At 38.5% G+C, this 23,348-nt stretch overlaps 1 protein-coding gene across 2 annotated transcripts; it reads left to right on the top strand.

Moving 5' to 3' along the window:
• Positions 1-260: 260 nt before the first annotated feature.
• akt3b (v-akt murine thymoma viral oncogene homolog 3b) lies at positions 261-23,288 on the top strand. Of its 2 annotated transcripts, none has more exons than XM_066660864.1 (15): positions 261-688; positions 7,271-7,565; positions 9,106-9,231; positions 11,104-11,215; positions 12,604-12,748; positions 13,507-13,638; positions 14,342-14,407; positions 14,541-14,609; positions 14,746-14,868; positions 16,583-16,711; positions 17,747-17,845; positions 18,768-18,883; positions 19,093-19,180; positions 19,321-19,423; positions 20,251-23,288. In XM_066660864.1, the coding sequence occupies exons 2-15, from the start codon at positions 7,520-7,522 to the stop codon at positions 20,334-20,336; spliced, it is 1,440 nt and encodes a 479-aa protein (XP_066516961.1). In that variant the 5' UTR covers positions 261-688; positions 7,271-7,519; the 3' UTR covers positions 20,337-23,288. The 2 variants fall into 2 exon arrangements, with proteins under 2 accessions (XP_066516961.1, XP_066516962.1); XM_066660865.1 differs by lacking the exon at positions 261-688 and adding an exon at positions 3,769-3,897.
• The last annotated feature ends 60 nt before the right edge of the window (positions 23,289-23,348 follow it).

Below are 23,348 nucleotides of genomic sequence, written 5' to 3'. Positions count from 1 at the left end.
CTCTATTATTATTTGAGATTAGTACAAATATGGCAACCCTATGCATATTACAATTCAGAATCTTAAATTAATTGCCGTGCCTTTATTATGTATCCTCAAAGAAATGGGTGGTGAGAATTGTAGCAATCTGGCAACCCCTGTGTAAGAAATGCTGAGTTTCTTACAGTTTAATTTTATGTGGTTTTAAAGGCGAGCATGAAAGCAGTCTGTTTCTCTGATGATGACTGAGAGGCTGAATTTTGCCTGATGTATAATTTCAGGGGCGTTGTTGTGTTCAACCTGGCAACCCGGCTAGTCGGTCTCCTGCAGGCAGCAGCGGCAGCAGCAGCGCGAGCCTGTGTTTGGTTGTTTGGGGGTCATTCAGTTCACTGCGAGTGCTAGAGCATGGCAGCTTCACGCGCCACACACGGAGACGACGCTTATCCGTTAACCGCGAGCCGCGTCTCCGCCCCTTGAACCTGGATGCGCGAGACCAACATTAACAACAACAACAACAGCAGCTGCTCATCCGCGCGAGCCCGACGCCCGCATGGTGAAAAGCGCGAGCAGCGCAAAGGAGTTCGAGCTGACGGGAACCGGGGAATTTACCCCTTAACAGCGTTCTACTACCCCTTCAGAGCACGATTTTGCCCCAGGACTATCCCGAGCACCAGGGCACGGGCACTTTCTGCTGTAGTCTGCGTGACAGGTACGTTAACACAACACAACGCGCATTTTATATATGTGTACGTATGTGTCTCTATAGTATGATGGAGGATGCACCGATGGTGATGATGTTGGGTGGCGCGCTCCCGAGGCCAAACCCCAAATAGTCTCCTACTCCCTAAGTAGGGCACCTATGTAGTGAATAATATAACTGTTCCTGCACCCAAGCAGTGGAACATATGTCTCATATGAAGCCATTTATAAAATCATACGTTGCACCACACCCCGGATAACATTTTAGTGCGCCACAGGGTGTAGAAACCCTACTTTGGTGACCTATGTAGTGCACCTATATAGGGAACAGGGGAGCCATTTCAGATTCTGCCTGAGTACGTGTGTTCAATGGAGTCCGGAGTCGATTCCCAAAAAGGAATCGATTCTCCGAATGCGTAAATTCGACAGTCGAGGATCCCAAAATGACTCAGAGGCTCAGAATCGATTCCAAACCCAGACTGGCCAAGTCCCAAGAATAGAGGTGAGTGATTTAGTAAAAATATTGTGTTGTGATGATTAATAGTTACACGGTATCACAATATTTTCACATACTTGCACTAATAATTTTACGATCCCTAAAAGTAGCCTAGATGTAGCTCTAGACCTTCACCTACATTCATTACGAGCAGTTCTATAAATATGCAATTAGCTACTGCCTCTATCTCCACCCATGTCTCTGCTGCTCTCCTGCGGCTTGAAAGCCCTGTCCCACAAGTTCATAGGATTGGTTCTTTAGCTTATGACCTAAGAAACCATGGCTGTCTGAGTCTGCTCATTTGATACTGTCTTTAGAACACTGCCGTTTCCAAGCAGAAATGTTTGGACGTGGCCAAACAATAAGTAATGTCTTTTTTATAATGTGAAATATTCCGGTGTCACTCTAGACAACCTGTCCAAAAATACATTCAACTCGCACATTAGTGGTTTGGCTGTATTTCACTTTGGACAAAGTGGGAAAACAAAGTAAAATCTTACATAGGCCACAAAACATTGGCTTACAGTCGACTTCACCAGAGTCTGAACATAATCCCCAGTTGACTGAGGAGACTCAGGTTTAGTTTCCTCTGGGACACCTTAAGATTCTGTCATATACATTTAGAGGCAGTCATAGCTGACATAAACTTTTAGGATCTTATACACTGTTATAGCACACTCTCTGGAAGACCATAATATTAGATTACCATTATTAACTATTGGATACAATCAGGGAAAATACTTCCTTCTACAACATCAGCAGATTTGACTGCATTTGTATTCATGGTATATGGCAGATGCACTCTTACAAAGACTTACTATTTTAATCATGTTAGGATTCTTGCCCAGGGGCTGGTGAAGGGTCTGGTGTCTTCCTAAGAGATGTGTGGATGTGGCTGTATTATCTACCATTCTACTAAGAAAATGTGTTGTATCTAATTAATTCAAACAGAAAACAAACAATGGATATATGTTTGAGATTATTTGGGGGCTCAAAATGTCCTTCATTGTGTTTGACATTAGTAGTTCTGCTATTATATAGTACTTCATCCATGGCCAGTTTCTGACCAAAAGAATGTCATGTAAATAGATTTTGTCAGTGGACTCTTCAGAATTAATTTAGTATGCTGTATATAACTTTTCATGCTATTATATTAGAAAACAATAAATCTAATATTAATAATAAGAAATACGAATAATAATATTTAAAGTTATAATGGACATTTATAAAAAACGGTATAACCCTGTATTTTTTTGCATATTTTTTCGTCCATGTCGTGGTTTTTGGAGTTATTGTGTGGAACCAACTCTTTTCGGAATCGACACTATTGACTGAATTAGACTCGGAATCGACTCATCGAACAGTCCTAATATACGGGATGCGCGTGAACCAGAACGTTCGGTCGTTCTCAAAACGAAAGGATGACCGTTACTTATTATTGTTTAAACTGCCACGCCATGTTAGTCCTTCACTGTGTTTAAAGTTGACCCAAAGCTAGATGCGATGTAAAACATTTCTCCCTGATTGTTATTTATTATTGTTGTTGTTTGTTGTTTATCTGCTCCCAAAAACAAGCCTGAACCCGTTGTCTTGACAGCGGCTTGTTCTTGGTCCTCCATTTTGATTGTAACGTTAATCAAGTACGAACGAGGGAAAGACAAACGCACATTTTTGCATTTTTAATACCGTTTTCCCCCTCATTACCTTTATGGTCAAGACTTGTACTTACACCGCCTTAAAGTATAGAAAAAACGAGCACACACAAACATACAGGCGATTTCGTGCCCCTTCTCCCGGCTAGCCCTTTAAATCCCAGCCTAATTTTTAGGACGAGGCTGAAATCCAGCTTCTCATTCATCAGCTCCTCATTGGAATTGCTAGTTCCACCTTAAACAGTGCAGTAGCACCGGGTACCAGAATGTAACTGCTGTGCCGTTTAAGGTGGAGCGTATAATTCGGACGAGAATATTCGTGTTAAAAAGACGTAATGGGGACAAACAGTGAGTAAGGGCCGGAAAAGTGGAATGAGTCGTTGGTGAACGGGCTTCGCCCTGTGTAGGATGTGGCGGCGGCGGTGGTGCTGCTGTGGCTGTTATATAAGTGGAGCCTAAATGACACCACACGCCCTTGGAGAGAGAAAATCTCAGCTCTAATTTGTGCATTACACCTCCGAGCCTCTATTTATCACCTCCTTTATATCTTTAAATCCATAAATCAATGGCACATCCGTTTTTTGTTTGTTTTTTTTCCAGGTGGAAATAGGAAACGCAGCGTGGGAGACAGGGCGCTAACGTTAACGCTAGCACTAATGCCCCTAGCCGCCTCCTCCTTTTTTATTTATTTATTTATTTATTTATTATTATTTTTTTTTTTTTGACATTGCTCACTTTCCTTATTAAACATGTCTTTTCTAACTCGGGTTACACATTCAATTGCTATCAATTCTTTAAAGATTCATTACCCGAAAAAATGAAAACAGACAACGTGTATGTTGTTAACGTATATTGATCTTCCACATAGAGCTGATTTGATTGGTTGGTGGTTGTTGTTTTTGGTTCCATGTCGTTTTCGTGGTGCTTCGATATAACGTATGACATGAACAGTTTAACTCCTATTATTTTAAAAACCCCTAAAAGAACAGAATAATTTTTACAGTGGCTGAAAATTTGTTTTCTTTCTTCCTGTGATTATCTATGCTCAGGCATCTATAGGCATATTTTCAGGTGATGTTTTTTAATGGCATTCGTAAAGGTCTATCCTGTAATAATTTGAATATACAACATATAGCCTATCCTTTTTGTATTGTAAATTTTCAAGACTGATATTGCCTGTTTCCTTTAAGGTTGTCATCTGTGTATCTGTTTGTTGATGGAGCTGGCTTGTAAACATGGAGGATGGATGCAGATATGGGTACATTGATATGCATGAAATAAAATGAGAACACAGAATCTGGAAACTGATGAACACATGAAAAGAAGCCCTTTGCGTCTGATACACTCAAGGATGTGTATGTTTGTCTGCTTACTGTTGTGTCTATGTTGTATTGATGACGCTGCATGTGGTATATTGCTTAGCTATAAAGCAGGACGTTATGTCTTATTTTTAACATGCACTCTATTCTGTGTCTTTTGGACAGTGGCTGAGAATCTAGTTGTTTTATTTATTTATTTATTTTTTGTTTTTTTTAGCTTCAGTGCTTTTCTGTGCTCAGACATCCACACATTTCATAGCATTCATAAAGATCTCTTCTGGAATGACATTAGTGTCTCCGTATGCTGATGGAGCTGACTTGTAAACATGGAGAATGGAGGCAGATAGGGGTACACTGCAAGGCGTGAAATAAAACAAGGAGAACCCTGAAAATGATAGTTGTCTAGACACAGATGAACCCATGAATAGCAGCCTCTTGTTAAGGGACGTTGAAAGATGTGTATTGGTGATGCTGCACATTGTAGACTGCTTATATGTGAGAAGATTTCAATGCTTAAGAAAAAGGTGGTCCCCAAACCTTTGTAAACTGACTGACAATTTTTTTCTTGTTTTCTTTGCTGTTCTATGATCAAGCATCCACACATTTCATGGTGTTCAGGAAGATATATTTTGGAAATTCATCCTTGTTTCTGATGAAGAATCTGGCTTGTAAACACGGAGGAGGGTTGAAAATGTGTACACTGATATGAGTAAAAAAGGAGAACCAATAAAATTATTGTTGTCTAGACATTGAACACAAGCCCATAGGTTTTTTTTGTAACATGAAAAGAAAAGAGCCAAATAAATTGTAGGTGTTTTGATCTTGTGTTTTTTCATGTTGTAGGCTATTAATGATGTTGCACAGCGTAGCTAGGACTGCTTAGGTATGTGGTAGATAAGCTTAAGGTATGTTAAAAGCTTTAAAATATATTATTCTGAATCCTTTGTACAGTGGCTGACAATTTGTTGTCTCCTTCCTTTAAGGTTGTCATCGTGCTCACTGTTTTTGTGTCAGTGTCTGTTTGTTGATGGAGCTGGCTTGTAAACATGGAGGATGGATGCAGATATGTACACATTGATTTGCATGAAATAAATTGAGGAGAACTCAGAATCTGATTGCAGTCTAGACACTGTACATATGAAAAGAAGCCCCTTGTTTTGGGGGGCATAAAAGGAAAAGCAAACAAAGGACATGTTTGTTTTTGTTCTAGCTTGCTGTGTTGTTTGTATTGTATTCGCGATGCTGCACAATGTGTAAATATATTTTGCAGGAGGGCTACATTTTGAGGCCTCTATTCTTTATTCTTTTAACAGTATTCTTAATCCTGAGAGTGGCTGAGAATCTGTTTTCCTTCTTCCTGTGTTTTTCTATGGTCAGGTATCCATAAATGTATACACAGCTGATGTCTTTATGGCATTTTTAAAGATCTACCTTGGAATAATTTGAACGTGAGTGGTATTTTCTTTCCTTTGTGTGGTGAGCAGTCTTACAATGTAAACCTGTTTAGTTTGTCTCTGTTGGTTCATGGATCTGTTTGGAAAATATGTTGGTTGGATTGAGATATATTTAGACACTGATATGCATGAAAAAAGAAAAGGAAAAAAAACTAGAGGCTGATTGTTGTCTAGACGCTTGCATTCCCTTGAAAAGAAGCCTCTGGATTTTGGGGCATTAGGTCGGCTTTTGTTTCTTTTCACATTTTCTAAGTGTTGGCATTGCATCAACGTATGTTGGAGAACATAAACAGGGCTCTAGGAATATGTTTACATGTGTGCTTAGTGTTGAGATAGGGTTGTTTGTTCTTCTCTAGGAAATGAATATAGGTTTTATTTAGGTTTTCAATATTACGCATTGCATCAGTGTGTATTCATAGCCTGAAATAGTTGAATATTTTGGAGCATGATAAAGTGGTAGATATAGATAGAAACTTTATTCAATACTAAGGAAGCCAAAAGGGTTTCCCCAAATAGGGTAGTGTAACGCACAGCCTTCATGTTTTAGAATATCCAGAAACGACAAAAAATAAACAACACAAGAAATAACTACAAATGGAAAAATCTGCTGCATGTTTTGCTCCTGATTTACCTGTGTGAATAGAGTAAAAGCTATGCCTAAATCAGTCTTGTTAGTGAGTGTTACAGCTTAAGTCACACAGATGTGATTTCTATAACCTGTAAAGATTTAAAGGAGTACATCAGATGCTTTTGAGTTATGTCATGGTAAAAAATATATTTTGTTTAATTGGAATTTAAAGTAGCTTGCAATATTTTTCTGTCTACATTGAAAAGCAATGCAGGAAAAAAAAGATGTCAAATTTTGTGGAGTCACATGCGCAATAAGAAAAATAAAACATACATTTAGGTTGTTAACCTAACATAGCCAACGTGTTCTGCTGTTATTGGGTACAACAAATAAACAGTGTAATATCCACCTGAATTATTGTTGAAATGTAAGTGTCTGTCCACTACCGATCTGGTTATTATTGGGTGCCCTAAATATGTGATGATCATATTTTAGGTGATGAACTCCCCGTGTAAGTTATTGTTACAGCTGTCTTTTTTTTTTTTTTTGTTCTTGAATAACTTAAAGTGCAATTCTAAAGTGACAAAAATTAGCTTTTTGTCTCCTAGCTGTTAGTACTTGGTAGCATACAACGTCTATTATTAACAATTATTTCAATGTGAACAGATTGAGCTCAAATAAACAAACATTACTCACTGCTGCCATCTCAAGGCATCCTATGCACTGTTACCTTTGGGAATTAATATTAGTCAGCATTTTAATCACATTGATTGTGACAGAGCTAGCACATCCCTACTCTTTATAGCTCAGAATAATGTATATAATATGTATAGCTGTGGTAGTACTTTGTGCAGTTCTTTTCTCAGGTCAGTAGTTCAGTATGAAGTCCACTAGCTTCCAGAGAGAGAAAAAGGAAGACTGGGGAGGGGCGGGAAACCCGCTTCAGCTTTTAACAATGACTTAATTTCTCATGCAAAATTTTGTGTGTGTGTGTGTGTGTGTGAGAGAGAGAGAGAGCGAGAGAGATGCATGGGTAGAATGATCAGCATGTGTGTTTGTATGTTCTCATTTTTTTCTTTCTTTCTTTTGTTGCTTCCTTCCAGGCTGAGTCACCGCTGGAGTGTCTGAAGGGTCCCGAGAGAGAGAGAGAGAGAGAAAGAAGGAGGTGGAGAAGGAGTAAAAGAAGGAGTGGAAGCTGAGAAGGCAGCAAAACATCATTAGAAAGCAGAAAAGAACAGAAGATAAAGAGAGTGGCAGGGTCAGGCTGAGTGACCCCACAGCAAGAGGACTAGTGCTGGGTTCACCCCTGACCCTTGACCCCAGACCCTTGGAGCTCTGACCTCCGAGTCAACATGAATGACCAGAACGTGGTGAAGGAAGGATGGGTGCAGAAGAGAGGTGAGAGAGGGTTTTGTGTTATACACAGAGGCTTGTTACAAGAATAGTTTGGTATTTTTAGATGCAAAGCAAATCATGGATAGCACTGGATCTCACTCGCTCATTCACTCACTCACGTACTCACTCATTTTTAACAAAACTGTTCTGTGTCAGTGACACTGTTTCCATGCTCAAACAAATCTGTTTACGACAAAACACGAGGAAATTTACTGAATAATAATGTTTGGTTTTATAGACTACAATGGGGGCGCTCTTCATAAATTATAAAGCACTCAAAAAGCACAGGGTCATTAAAGCGGTCCTGTCTTCTGAGATAATTGTCATAAAAGACAGAGGTTACAGGTAAACTATCTTTGATAATTACCTTTCTGAGAAAACAGCTGTTTACCGATTACTATGAGCTCAAGAGTGTGACTGTGCTGTCAGTGCAGTGGCGTAAGCAGTGAAAGTAAAAGTGTAACACAATTTACTGCGGTAGCTGGGGAGCAGCTTAGCCAAGGATTTTAACTAGCAGCTCACCTCATTGTGCATATGCATAGGGTCCACATTTAGAGCATTGGCTTCTCTGGAAAAGTCTGCCATCATTTAATTCCTATCAGAAACTATAGAAGACAGCCCCTTTCTGATGACGTCTATGATGTATCTTGGTGAGGGAGGATTTATGGGAGTGAGCTGTTTTTCTGCTAGTAAACATAGAAGGAAGGCCAAGGGCTAACATGCTAATGTTCTTCAAACCATCATTGCAGTGGAGAGGATGGTTTACCTAAATGACACAAATGACTTGTCAGATGGGGAGCACAAGCTAAAAGCTAAATTTAGCAACCTAGCTTTCTTAATACATTTATTTAGAGGTTGGGTTTACGTGTTTGTTTAATGGTAAAAAGCTTGGATAGCAGTCAGGATAGACTGACACCACAGGGATTCTTGATGATTGTATTATGAATTTGCATAATGCATTCTGGGTATTGTGGTGAGAAGACATTGACAAATGTAATAGTGACTATTGTGTAGCTGATGAGGTTGGGGCATATGTGTTAAAGAATACTGCATAGGGAAAAACAAACATGTATTCATGAATGCTTCTTTAATGTGATGGGAGAGGGGCTTGATTTTTAATCACTACGTTGCTTTAGAGAGGACAGAGATATTAGCAGAGTGTCCTGAATCAGAGAAAAGAATAAATCTGATGCAATACATCTAAAAAGAAGCCTCCACTCGCTCAGTGTGATGTGATGTAGCTGTGTATTTCTTCCTGTGGTGTAGTATAATGATTAAGTAGTGTGAGGGAAAGAGCAGCTAATTTTAGAGGTTAGTAATCTCAAAAAATGAAATGTTGGATCAGTACTGAATGATGCTCAAGAAAAGAAGAGCCTGTATCTTTTTTATTGAAACATTTATTGTAATGATTTACTGAGGACCCCTCGTGTTTTTCTAATCATGGCCCGTGGGTCTTCCTGGAAAACACGTAAAGGATGAGTACATACCATATGCGCGTGTGTATGTGTATATATGATCATGTTTCTTTCTCTCTGCCCTTCAGGAGAGTACATAAAGAACTGGAGGCCACGATACTTCCTCTTAAAGACGGATGGCTCCTTCATTGGCTACAAAGAAAAGCCTCAGGATGCGGACTTTGCTTACCCCCTCAATAACTTCTCTGTGGCCAGTAAGCTTTGCTTCTTTCTTCATTTTTACCATTCCTTACACACACACACACACACACATATATATATATATATATATATATATATATATATATATATATATATATATATATGTATATGTATATGTGTGTGTGTACTGGGCGATATGAGCACAAATCAATATCATGATTAATTGTACATTTTACCATGATTACAATTAATGAACGATTATGTTGTGTTTGTATTTTTGACTCATAGTTCAGTGACGGGGCTTGTGCTGTAAATCTGCTCCAGTGTTAAAGCTGGGATATTTTTTCTAACGTCGCTGGGAGCTTGTTCCTCTCTTGTTTTCTGAGCACTGTTTATATTTGGTGATGGTGCTTTGGTCACTCTAACTGTTTTTTCTCAGTGTTTACTTTTGAATTATTTTTGTTCAGTGTCATCTTAATTAAAGTCAAAGCAAAACACGTCCAAATCACAGACGCTGTGTTTCTTTTTGGTACGAGGTGCTCGGTCGGCCTCAGCATTTAGGCTCTCCTCCGTGTTGCTTAATTCATTTCGATTAGTGTATGAATGTTGCATAAAGCTTATATCTTAGGCTGTGGAAAGGTGAATAAAAAAACTATAATAGTGAATCATTAATTTACATTTCTAAATTCCTCTATACAAATTCATTTAATTCCACGCACAGTTCCTTATGGTGATGCAGGTTGGTTGTGACAGCACTTTACATGATTAACCTACAGCTCGGGGACTAATAGTCATCATGCATAATGTGATATTTACAGGCTTATTGTTCAGGATGGAGTAGTTTTTGATGTATGTATTGTATTTATACTGTATTTGGCCATTAAGCTAAATTAAACTATTCACTTTTCACGTGAAATGCTTCCAGTGTAGTGAAGCATCAGTGTAAGTACATTACACAACAACATTCAACCTTAACAGAAAAAAACAGTTATTTTCTTGGCCTTCAAGCTTGTGTTGAGTGTGTCTTCTGTTCTTTGACTACGTACAGGGAAGTGTGTGAAAGGTATTGCCCGCGCTAATCAAATAAATGCTGGAGACGCAATTGATAGAAAGTTGGTTGAAAACGGCCCAAGTATTTTTCTTTTTTTTATTTTAAATGTTCCGTAGCCATGAAGGTCTCTGGTTATGCTTTTTGCTCTTTACAAAGTGTTCCCGAAGGCCAGGCAGGAAATAGTGTTTTTTTTTTCTCCTCTCCCCTGAGAGTCCAATAGAACATCATAACTGTGCTAATAAGGTCCAATCAATTTTCTGTTGGTTCAGATCCATGTGGCTCAGAGCAGTCTGACTCAAACAATGCTTCACTTTCTCTGCGAGTCGTGACTCATGGGTACAGTCCGGGATGGGCACAGCTTTAATGGAGTGAACACTCACCATTAATGTTTAGACAGGCCACAGGTTCCGTCCAAACAACAAATACTTCACATTACAGTCCGCAGTGATGACAGTCCAGACAACAGCTTCAGTCCAAACAACAAATACTTCACATTACAGTCAGAGTAAACATCAGATACTTCACATATCTTTTTATCTGAATGCCATCCTGCCCATCTTTCCCTTCATCCTTCACTAGCTGTGTTTCTCTCGCTCTCTCTCCCATTTCTTTCTTTACCTCCCCTTTTGCTCTCATTCTTCTCTCCATCTGTTTCTCTGCCTTTTCTTCTCTCTTCTGTAATCTTTCTCTCTCTCTCTCTCCCTCCCTCTCTCTCACTCACTCTCCATCCCCTCTTTGTGCTTACTTTCTCTTATTTTTGTAAATCTATTTATATATTTCTCAAATCCTTTTTTGTATTCCGTCTCTCCTACGTCTGTTTCCTTTCATTTTTTTCTTAATCTGTCTCTCTGTTTCGTGCCTCTCTCCTGATCAGAGTGTCAGCTGATGAAGACAGAGAGGCCGAAGCCCAACACTTTCATCATCAGATGTTTGCAGTGGACCACTGTGATTGAACGCACCTTCCATGTGGACACACCTGAGGAAAGGTGAGCACATGGTGGCATCACTGGGATAATAAATCGAGCCCTGGCTCTGGTGGAGAATAATGTAGTGGCTCTGAACCTTTTGTTTTTTAAAATCCACTGTTCTGAACACTGTTTTTGGTCAGATTTTGCCAGTGATTTCAGATATGTTTGTGAAACGTTAGCTTAGCAGTCAATTTTAAGGTTACTGTTCTCACTCCATATAAAGAGATAGAAACCTGGTCTTATATCACTGTAAATAAAGGGGTTGGACAATGAAACTGAGACACCTGGTTTTAGACCACAATAATTTATTAGTATGGTGTAGGGCCTCCTTTTGCGGCCAATACAGCGTCAATTATTCTCGGGAATGACATATACAAGTCCTGCACAATTGTCAGAGGGATTTTAAGCCATTCTTCTTGCAGGATAGTGGCCAGGTCACTACATGATGCTGGTGGAGGAAAACGTTTCCTGACTCGCTCCTCCAAAACACCCCAAAGTGGCTCAATAATATTTAGATCTGGTGACTGTGCAGGCCATGGGAGATGTTCAACTTCACTTTCATGTTCATCAAACCAATCTTTCACCAGTCTTGCTGTGTGTATTGGTGCATTGTCGTCCTGATACACGGCACCGCCTTCAGGACACAATGTTTGAACCATTGGATGCACATGGTCTTACTGGTGCAATGTGCAATTAATGAAGATTGGCCACCAGGCTGCTCCAATTTAGCCATGAAACCTCCCACACTACAATGACAGGTGTTTCAGTTTCATTGTCCAACCCCTGTAAGTGTGTGTGTGTAGGTGTAGGTGAGGGGGGTGCTGTATACTACAGGTACCTTATATGATGTGTGTCATTGTGAAAAACACAAGACACTGCAGTGTTTAGTCCATGCATGAAACCTCACTTGCTCATCCTTATTTAATGATGAGATGAAATTCTTTTTTGGCACTAGTCCATGGCTGTGGGCTAATTTAATGTGAAATTGTACATGGATCACAAAATCTCTGGGATTTTCTTTCTCTGGATATGTTTTTGAGTAATTTCAGTTTTGTTTGTTTTTGTCTTAATGGGAAATAACATAGAATTGTCCTGTACATGACTGTGATGTATTTAAGTTGTGGGGCATTTACGCTAAATGTATCAGATTCAGGAAGTTCATTTAAAAGAAAAATGGCACGTATGGTGTTGGTGACATTTCCATTTGTAAATGTAGAGAGATCCTCCTGAGACCTTCAGACATAGAAGTTAAAATCCTATGCAGTTGTTGAATTTCTGAACAGCGATTGGAACTGATGCTTTCCATTTACGAGCACTTTAGATGCGCAGGATGTGGTCCATGTAAATTTGGATCACTCGTCAGTTCATTTGAGGTCTTTACTGTGCGTCTGTTGCCGTGGTGACAGGGACGAGTGGGTGGAGGCGATTCAGATGGTGGCAGACAAGCTCGCCAAACAGGAAGAAGAAGGAATCCTGTGTAGCCCCACATCCCAGATCGAGATTGTCAACGAGGAGGAGATGGACACCTCCATCAGCCACCATAAACGAAAGGTAACCGAACAGCCACAGCCTGCCCAGAAGATGGGGGCTCATTGGGACTTATTCTTTACAGTAGATTCAGTCCAATAACTGTTTGTTTAATTCTAAGTGTTGAAAAGAGGTTGGAAAGTGAACACAAAGGATTACACTTTTGGTGATTTACATTTTTGGGGATCTGAAGCCCACCAACGCACACACTGTGAAACAAGACCACCCAGTCAGTTTTTGTGGGCTACCGAAGCAGCGAAACGTGGGATAAAATGAGCCGTTCTGATTTAGCTCAGCTTTCTATGTCAAGAGCAGAGAGTTGCAGAGAAAATTTGTCCCGCCCCTCATCTGAGTCTGTCCAATCACAGTGCTGCCCCTGCGTTTATGTGAAAGCTCATAGACAAGGTTACACGCAACAAAACAGACACAATGAGAGTGGAGAAATGAGAGCACTGAGTAAAAACAGAGACAACAAGAAAGAAAACAGAGAGAAAATGACTAAAAACCAGAGCTTCTGCTCCTTGATCCTCACTTCACAGGGTGATCAGCGAGCGGCTCATTATTATTCGCTGAAACCGGCCATTCGGAACAGAGCTATGGGGTTGCATTCTTGTGGTGTTTTGACCAAAGCAGGCCACAGATGTTTCATTAAGTCCCAGAACTGTATTCCACTATGTCCACTTTAAAACAAATTCTCTCTATGGGTAGCATCTAGTGCACTGATGTGGCACTGTTTAGTGTGGGTCAAGAATTTAAAGACATTTCTTCTTTTCCTCCCTCAGACAATGAATGACTTTGACTATCTGAAGCTTCTGGGTAAAGGCACGTTTGGGAAGGTGATTCTGGTCAAGGAAAAGGCCAGTGGAACTTATTATGCAATGAAGATTTTGAAGAAGGAGGTCATTATCGCCAAGGTGAGAAGCTCAGATCATGTCCCAGAAATGGAGACTGGGTTCAGGGCTGATTTGAGTCTGTTGATTCCAAATAAAGAAACATTGTGTAATTATGTGAATTTTGTTTTGAGATCAAGACGTTTGTTTTAAAATCTTGGCCTAAATGCCAGCTCTATTTTTTTTTAACGTGGTGGTATGTGAGCTATGGGATTTGGAGCCTTCATTGGTAAAAACATGTCACTGAAATAATCCTGAGAGGTTTTCCATGAGCCTAAATATTTGAACCACTGCTGTCTGAAAGTATCCTCTGTGTGTGTTTAATGACTGTAGGACTTGTTATTAAAGAGGCATTCCTCCATGGACAGAATTATTACATTAATCTACTGTGTGCTGTTCAATGCTATTGCTATACTATGCTTTGCTATTATTATTAATAGTCTCAAATGATGTGCGATTTGTCATTGACTATTTCAGGATTTGCAGGGTGACTTATAACAGCAGAATGGACATAGGCCAGCTTTATTGCAGTTCTGAAACTATATCACACAGTGAATTCACAGGTTATATGCTGTTGCCTGGCCTTCTCCTCAGATATAAAATGATAGTCTAATGTCTAATTTCTCAATCTGTTTCTGTGTTTGTGTCCCTTTTCTATCTCTGTTTATTTCTTTTTTCTTTCCGTGCTTTTTTCTTCCTTTCCTCCCCTTGTTATTTTCATTTTCAGGATGAAGTGGCCCACACTCTTACTGAAAGTAGGGTATTGAAAAACACTAGGCATCCGTTTTTAACTGTGAGTAGCTTCATAAAAACCCTGCCACTCCAAACACCCCAAAAAAAGCACTAAATCCACAGTGACAGATATGTGAAAAATGTTAAGGACAGGACTGAAATCCCCTCACCCCCCTCCTGTCCTTTTTCCACAGTCTCTGAAGTACTCCTTTCAGACGAAGGATCGTTTATGTTTTGTGATGGAGTATGTCAATGGGGGAGAGGTAAGATGGCTACTGTAGTGGGGTTTTTCCCTCTTCTGTAAAAACCTAACTTCTCTTAAGTCTGTGGTCAGAAGTGAAAGATGACCTTTGTATTTGTTTGTTTATCTTTATTGGTTTATTTATGTTTTCCACACAGTTGTTTTTTCATTTGTCGAGAGAGCGCGTGTTTTCGGAAGACCGGACCCGTTTCTATGGCGCCGAAATCGTCTCTGCACTGGACTACTTGCACTCTGCAAAGATTGTTTACCGTGATCTGAAGGTAAACAAAAACACACTTGCTTATTCTGAGAGGTGAAAAAGCGTGTCCTAGGAACACAACATTTGAGCAGAGCAGAAAAATAGAGATCTTTTAGAAAACGACTGGAAACACAGTCTGACTCACAGTGGAGCCTCACATTAGAACAAAACTTTCTCCTTTCTCCACATAAACTCTGCCTGCAGCATTTATTTCATATCTTCAGTTTCCCTGGACAGTTTGTTCTCCATGTTTTCATGAAGGTAGAGAAGAAATGAAGAGTGACCGACCCTAAAAACCTTTATAATAAAAGTCAGAGCAGTTGCTAAATTCTATGAATGATTGTTTCAAATATAACATGAATTGATTTGTTGAGTTTATTTGTGATTTAAATAATTGAATATAATAATGGAATGATTCCATTGTGGTCCTCTTCAATGTCTTTTTAAAGCTTCATTCAGCTTTTGAATAACGGAGCCCAAAAATTCACATTCTACTTCTCTAAACACTGCAGGTATGCACTGTAATCAGGAGTGAAATATTACAGCTCTTCACAAAATACTCTGTAAAAATAACAAAGAAAAACTTCTCCCATAATTCCCTCTTTTTACAGGGCCTAGTGTCATATTAGCGATTTTATTTAGTGACAAAACACAGCATTTCTACTGTTCAGAAGGTTAGATTATATTTTATTTATGCTGAAATATGTATTAAATTTCACACCTAACTTTCTCTCTCACTCACACACACACACACACACACAGCTCCTGTTTTGTCTTCTACATTGCTTAATACCTCTAAGAGCTGTTAAGCACTGTTTATTTTCTTCATTAAAGCTTCTTTGTCACATGCTAAATCTCTTCCTGAAAGTTTTACTCAGCAAATTATAAGCTTCTAATTCAAAATGATTAAAACTACAATGACCCATAATTAAGTTAAAAAAAACTGTTTAATCTATGCAAATTATCATCCATATCACAATACACATTTTCTCCTCCCAAAAAAACAAGTACTAGTATTTCAAGTGACCGCGACCCTGAACTGAATAAGCGGGTAACAGACAATGAATGAATGAGTATTTCAAGTGTATTGTTGTGATTAAATTCTTTATTCATATACAGTACAAATAAAGATATGATTACTTTGAATTGATTTTATTATTTTAAATTAAAATATACATAATAAAATGTTCAGTGTTAATAAGGAACATAAATGTTATTATAATAATAAACTGTTACATTTTTCTGAAAATACACCGATCTGCCAACAATTTTAAAACAACTGCTGTTACTAACTTCACCAGTGTTGTTATTAAATTTGTCCCTTTCCTGGCGTTGGTTATATGAGGCAGTGAGTGAAGAGTCTGAGGTTTTATAAGCAGTGGAAATGTGTGAGCTTAAGAATCTGAGCCACTTTGACAGGGGTCACATGGTGAGGGCCAGAATCTTTGTAAACTAGCAGGGCTTTTGGGGTGTTACCTGTACATGTCATTGTACAGCTCATCACGCTTGGAGGAGAACACTAACAGCCCAGTTCTGTTACATCAACTATTTTGTTACATTGTGTCCTACTGGAATCCCAGCTGAGAGTGGTTCATATTGCATTTTTAATTTCCAACTTGATTATAAACATCTAGAAGACCTAACATTGGGATGAGTACTGTGTATTCGTCAAGGGTCATTATGTTTGCTCTTTTATACAGCTTTACAAGGCCACTTTTATATATGTGTGTTTTTAGCTGGAGAACCTGATGCTGGACAAAGACGGCCACATTAAAATCACTGATTTCGGCCTGTGTAAGGAAGGCATCACCGACGCCGCCACCATGAAGACGTTTTGCGGAACTCCAGAGTATCTGGCGCCCGAGGTAACCACAGCCATGGCAGCAAGCCCCACCACCTGGTTATAGACATTGGTGCTTGCCTGCTTTATTTAAGGCATGACGTCATCATAACATGACTTCACTCCACATATTACAAAAGCACAGTAGTCATCGCAGAGCAAAAACTGTCGAGTGTGGTGTGTGACTCACAGAGCGGTTACATCATCAGTGCAGATGTAGGACAGTGAGCCGCTCAATAACGCAGCATTAAGAATTCATAGCATTAATGCGTCATGAATGTGAAAGTGTTTACTTGCTTTTACATATTCGATGATCTCATGGGAAGATGAGGTAAACAGACGTGAGCACTCAGAATCAATGACTGGATTTACTAATGAGTTACACAGCAGTGTAGAGGATTACTTCCCTGGCCTTTATTAATAATGATTAAAGTTCTTAATAATTCCTTTATTCAGATCAGTACGTACAGTTATGTAATATTTTATGCTCTGATTAGGCTTCAGAAAACGGTGTGTGGAATGTAGATGAGGCACAGGAGAGTGATGTCACTAAATGTGTAAAATCACATGATTATACACTAATTATATGTATATAATTGTTATAGCTCAGATAATGTATTAATGTAGGTGATTGAATTGATTTACTTAGTTATATTAGTGAATGTATTTATTATTGCTCATTTATTGTAAAATAATTAATTAATGCCAGTGATGGTTGTATTGACTTGATCAGGCATTGGAGAAATGTGTAGCTGTATTGTACTGATGAGGTGTTGGAGGAAGATGTTCTAATACAAGTGGATTATTGATTATTGACCAGATATTTAATGATAATTCACTAATATAAGTGACTGCACTGATTAGTCACTGGAGTATAGTGATGTAAGTGACTGTATTGAGTATTGATCAGTTATTGGAGAATAATGTAGTAAGGCAAATCATCCTATTCATTACTGTGCCGTTATTGAAAAATAATACACTAATATCAGTGAATGCATTGATGTGATCAGGTACTGGAGAATGATGCACTATTGTAATTGTTGTATTGATCATCGATCAGGTATTGGAAGACAATGATTATGGGCGAGCGGTGGACTGGTGGGGACTTGGCGTCGTCATGTATGAGATGATGTGTGGACGACTGCCCTTTTATAATCAGGTTTGATCAAATTTATGACCATGTTGTAGCATAATTTAAACAGATATTTTCACTTGTAGATGAAGTAAAATATATTTTCATGTTGCTAAAAAAGATTGCTGATACAAAAAATGTGGAAATAACTTCACACACCGTCCTCAGAGAACTTCTGTACATGTTAATGCACATATTTATATTCTACCCCTTCTCCATATGTCAATTGTTCAAACCACCACAAGGATCAAACCCCACAGCAGCATTCTACCCCTGTCTTAACAGTCCTGTTCAGAACAGATAGTTTGTTCTTTTCCTTTTAAATGATAATTAACCGCTTGCTGTTCACCCTGAACACTCAGCAGTGAGGAGCAAGAAGCAGAGGTTCTGACTTTTTAGCCGTTTTCGCTTGCTTATTTTTTCTTCTTCTTTGTCGTTTTCACACATAAACGCAGGTCCAGTGCTGTAATTGGACAGATTCAAAGAGGGGAGAGGGCAAATCTAAATTCTCTTCATTTAAGTCAGAAGTGGAGCAGAATCAGAACAGGCAGCACATGAAACACTGGTTTGGGTGGTCTTGTTTCACAGTGTATGAGTTAGTAGGCACTCCAGCTACTCAAATTAATGTGCACATGCACTGAACAAATGATTTTATCTGCTAAACTTAACCTATTGGAGAAATAGAAAAATGAAATGTGCCTGGGCAAACATTTATGGCAGAGTTTGCCTGTAGGTAGAACTCAGCAAGGAGATAGAAATAGCAGTTGTACCCTAACATAAGCAAGAAACATACCTTCCTTGTAGAGGACGCGTTAACTTATTTTCACACTTATTTATCGGTGGTCAAACATTTCCATGCAACTATATATAACATTTAATGATGATGTTAGTGTGTGCAGTTCAGTGAAACACTGGCCTCTACCGAGTGTGTGTGTGTTTGTGTTTCCAGGACCATGAGAAGCTGTTTGAGCTGATTCTTATGGAGGAAATCAAATTTCCCAGAACACTCTCTGCTGACGCCAAGTCTCTGCTCTCCGGCCTCCTCATCAAAGACCCCAACAAGAGGTGGGCCTGTGTGTGTGTGAATTCAAATTATTTAGACTGGACTCGATACAAGGTTACAGGAAATGACATCACATTAACAGACGTTATTGCCGTTATTATTGACACTAGAGTTTGGGGAGAAAAATTGTTTGTTTATAAAAGCAAATATGATGTGAATGGAAAGCAGAAGTGTGCATTTCTTAACTGTGTGTGTGCGCGTGTGTGTGTAGATTGGGAGGAGGGCCAGATGATGCAAAGGAAATTATGAGACACAGTTTCTTTTCTACGCTGGACTGGCAGGATGTATACGATAAAAAGGTACCAGATCCTCCACTTTTTTTTCGCTAAAATGCAGGATATAATATCATCAGCTGATGGACTCTCATTTAACAAAACCATTGTGTGTGTGTGTGTGTGTCTCTCTCTCTCTCGCTCTCCCTCCCTCCCTCCCTTTGTAGCTGGTTCCCCCATTCAAGCCCCAGGTAACGTCTGAAACAGACACCCGGTATTTTGACGAAGAGTTCACAGCCCAAACCATCACAATCACCCCTCCTGAGAAATGTGAGTTTAAATACTGTCTGTTTATTGCTGTCTGTCACACTGTTAGAATCCGTATCAGAACATTCAATGGTGCATAAAAGCTGACTTTGCCACCTGGACCACCTGTTTCTTACTTTGTAAGCGGTCTTTATCCTCAACAATTATATTACAGTGTGGATGTCACTACAAGTGGAACAGCTAATCATAATGGGATGATGGCGGTTACCATCATTGGATGGTATAGTGTTCTGCATGAAAATAAGTTTATTAAATCAATATAACCTGGCAAGCTAAATTATAAAGCTATTTTAGATAAATTTTTTTATCTAAAAAGAAATGGGAAGAAAAATTAACAATTTATTCGTGAACCCAAAACCTAAATGAATATTTTTCTGAAATCCCACTGATATGACACTCTCAGAATGATTTGGAGCATGGTGTATAGATGTTTTGCCCTGACCCTGGAAATTATTGACTGAGTTACCATGTTAACAGCCCCTGTTGACGCACTAACAAAAAACTTACCTTCAGTTTAAAATAGCATGATATTCAGCTTAAAGTACACATTACTGGTGGTCATCATTGATAAAATTTAAAATGGCTTCAGAAAAGACGGCAACCAGCTAATCTTTTTTTCACAACATTAAATTTAAGGTGACATTCACGGTTCCCATTATTTATTACTACATTATACTGTCGTTTTGTGGCCAAATTAAAAAAGCAGGTGTTTGTAAGGTATTACGCTGCCAGGTTTGTTGTTAATTAACAGAAGCACATTTTCCCATCAATATGCCGTCATTGAGGAGGTCATCCCAGTAAAGTGACTTCCTCTGTGTGTGTCTCTGCAGTTGATGAAGACGGGATGGACTCCGCCGATAATGAAAGAAGACCACATTTCCCACAATTCTCATATTCAGCCAGCGGACGAGAGTGAGGTCATTACATGGTGCCAGTATTCGTCCCAGGCCATTTAAGGAAATTACGTAGCCATGCTAGGAAAAAGTCTGCCCTGTCCTCCCTCCTTTTCCTCTCTAATTACTTATTGACTTGGGAAGCTGTTTTTGTTTGTTTATTTTGCTGTTGTTTATGTTGATGTGGGACTTTAAAATAAAAAGGGGTTTTGCACAGTTGGGTTAGACTGAACCTAGTCGACCCACGTAAAAAAAAAAAAAGAAAAAAAAAAGTCTCGTACATTTTCAGCATTGTTGTTGTTGTTTACAGAAGATCAAAAACAGTTTTGTTTTTGTTTATTTTTGTGCATTAAATTATATCCATCAGTATTACCATTGATGTTGATGTATTCGATTTTTGTTTTGTTTGATTTTTATTTTCTTGCGCTTGTTTGAAAGAGCCATTCTGGGGAACAAAACCAAAAATGTTGCCTTACGTTTGCGGTTCTAAGTGTCAGAGGAACACTTGGACAGATGGATGGACAGACTGGCAGACAGACACACAGACAGACGGACAGACAGAGAGGGTTATTGGCTGTGTCAGAAGATTGACCCTCAATAGGCTCATGAACTCTTTCCCTTTATCCATTTCTGTAAAGCGCACATCTTTCACCTCCTGATTCTGAGCGTCACTCTCACTCTGTGGAACAAGATTCAGAAGATGCATAGACAGGCTTAAAAATGCATATGAAAAAAAACTCAAGACACTATTCTTGTTTAGTTTAGTTTAGATTTTTTTTGTTTGTTCTAAGTATTTTGTTTGCAGGCGGACATCAGTACACAAACTGCCAGTTACTGTAAACCTCACTCAGGCATCTCTGAGCACAAACTACCATCACAGCACATCACATGGCAATTCAACCCAAAATGGATGATATAATTTTTGGACTACTGTATACTCCATAAAATACTAAAATATATTTACATTCCCCACAGTTAATGCCGAACCATCAGGGCGAGTGAAATCATCTTAAATCTTGTGATTTCTCAATGAAACTGTATAAACAGGATGCTTTCGATAATATATATAAACATGATATAATTTAAAGCCTTATGGTATTGTGTGAATATTATGATTGAATAGTAAATTTAAGAAATAATAGACACGCATATTCAGTCACTTATTATTCAATAAGTGCTTGGAAATGTGTTATGATTTTGAGGAAAAGAACAATTTCATCTGTAAAATCACTGAAAATGTAAATGTCCAGAAAGCTGTTAAACAGCCTTATGTTCTTCCATGTTTCATAGATTTATGATTATTTCACTTGCAAAGTTAGCATTGTGTGTAATGCCTCATACCAAGGGTGAGGTCAGTTTTTGTCTTTCATAAATTGTTTAAAGTGCTTTCGTGGCCATACTGTTCAGTAGAAACAACCAGAGACTACCCTTTATTTATTAAATGTTTAACTATGTTGCAACTAAATACTTCTTATTAATTCTGACAAAATAAAAATGGGGAAAACCCAGAAATAACTTTTCTCTCAATGATGACACATGCTTTTTACCAGTCGACCACATCTTGTGTGTTGTTTATGATTTCAATTTTAACTCCAGTTCCTTTGACCAGTTTATAAGTGGATTAGCTTATATCTAATCTTCTTAGAAATATTTTCCATGAATAAGTTGCATTTAGTTTGCTATTTGGACTAGAAATTTAATAAATGAAGGGTTTTCTCTGACTTCATTGTAATATTGTTTGAGCTAATCTGACTGCTAAGTTCAGGTTAGCAGAAATGTTAGCTACAAGTGCTAATGTAATCATATTTGAAATTACCTTAAAACTGATAAACTGATCCTGAATCGACTGTTTTGTTCAGATTATATAACCTTCACTGTGCAAGGGTGCTAATCTACGATGAGATAGTTTTCTGTCTGTTAACGTTAGTCAGTAACGTTATTCATTAAGATACAAAAAGTATAGAGGAGCTAATCCTTCACTAGTACTCAACACTAATAATCTACAGTATTCTGTGTTTTATCAGATACAAACATTGAGATTGTTGGGAGTTGAGCAGGAGAAGAAAAGACACTTCTTGTTTTATAGTGGGTTTAAGGTTTTTTTTATGCTCATCACTGCAGACATTGTGTTGGAAGTAATGAAGAGATAGTGGAAGTCAGTAACGCGAGCAAAAACTGAGCCATGCAATGCCCCTACAAGAACAGAGTACTGTGCAGGAGAGTGGACTTTATATTTGACTAAAACCTGTAAACCCCCACTGCCGGATACACCCCTCAAAAATCCCCAACCCCACTTCCAATTCCTCCCATTCCAGCCAGCTACAGTATCTATGTGATGTAAATATGCAATGCCTTCTTTTGTTTAATTTTTTTTCCCCTTTATTTTATTTTTTTTTCTCCCACAACTGAACAGAAACAAAAAGAAAATTGTGTGCCAGGTCTTGTGACTGTACTTAATTGTTGGATGATGAAAAAAAACACATGTAACAAATAAATGAAAAAGAAAAACTAATCATTACCACTACAAAACAAACATGAGAGAAATCCTTGGGGTGTTTCCACGGAGACAAATTTCTGTGGTTTAAAGCCCCACCCCCATTCGCGTGTGATCCAATGAACTTCTTTTGAATTCATCACAAAATGATGTATGCGTACGTTTTAAAAAAGAAAAAAAACAGCTCGTTTTTCTCGCTGTGAGAGTCTGGATTCGCTAACAACGGTTCTACATCAGGTTTTCTATTGTTATTATGAGAGATTTTTTTTTCCAGTGTATTTTTGTACCATAATTGTAATTGTTTATTTATTTTTCTTTTATTTCATTTTTTGCTTATGGCAATGTTACTCTGTCTCTCGTTCCAATGTGAGAACGTGTCTTTTTTTTTCTTTCTTTGGAAGGACAATGTTGGATGCATATTGCGGATTTTTCTTTTTCTTCATTTTTGATCCTCTTTAGTTTTTTCTGCTTTTGTTTGTTTTTCCTTTTTGTTTTTGTTTTCATACCAAAACATTATGGCAGGTATCCAATAGACAACTTG

The sequence above is a fragment of the Hoplias malabaricus genome, chromosome 2 (assembly GCF_029633855.1).
Source record: "Hoplias malabaricus isolate fHopMal1 chromosome 2, fHopMal1.hap1, whole genome shotgun sequence".
NCBI classification, from domain to species: Eukaryota; Metazoa; Chordata; class Actinopteri; order Characiformes; family Erythrinidae; genus Hoplias; species Hoplias malabaricus.
Note: the sequence above shows the minus strand (reverse complement) of the source record. Positions and strands in the feature narration are given on the sequence as shown.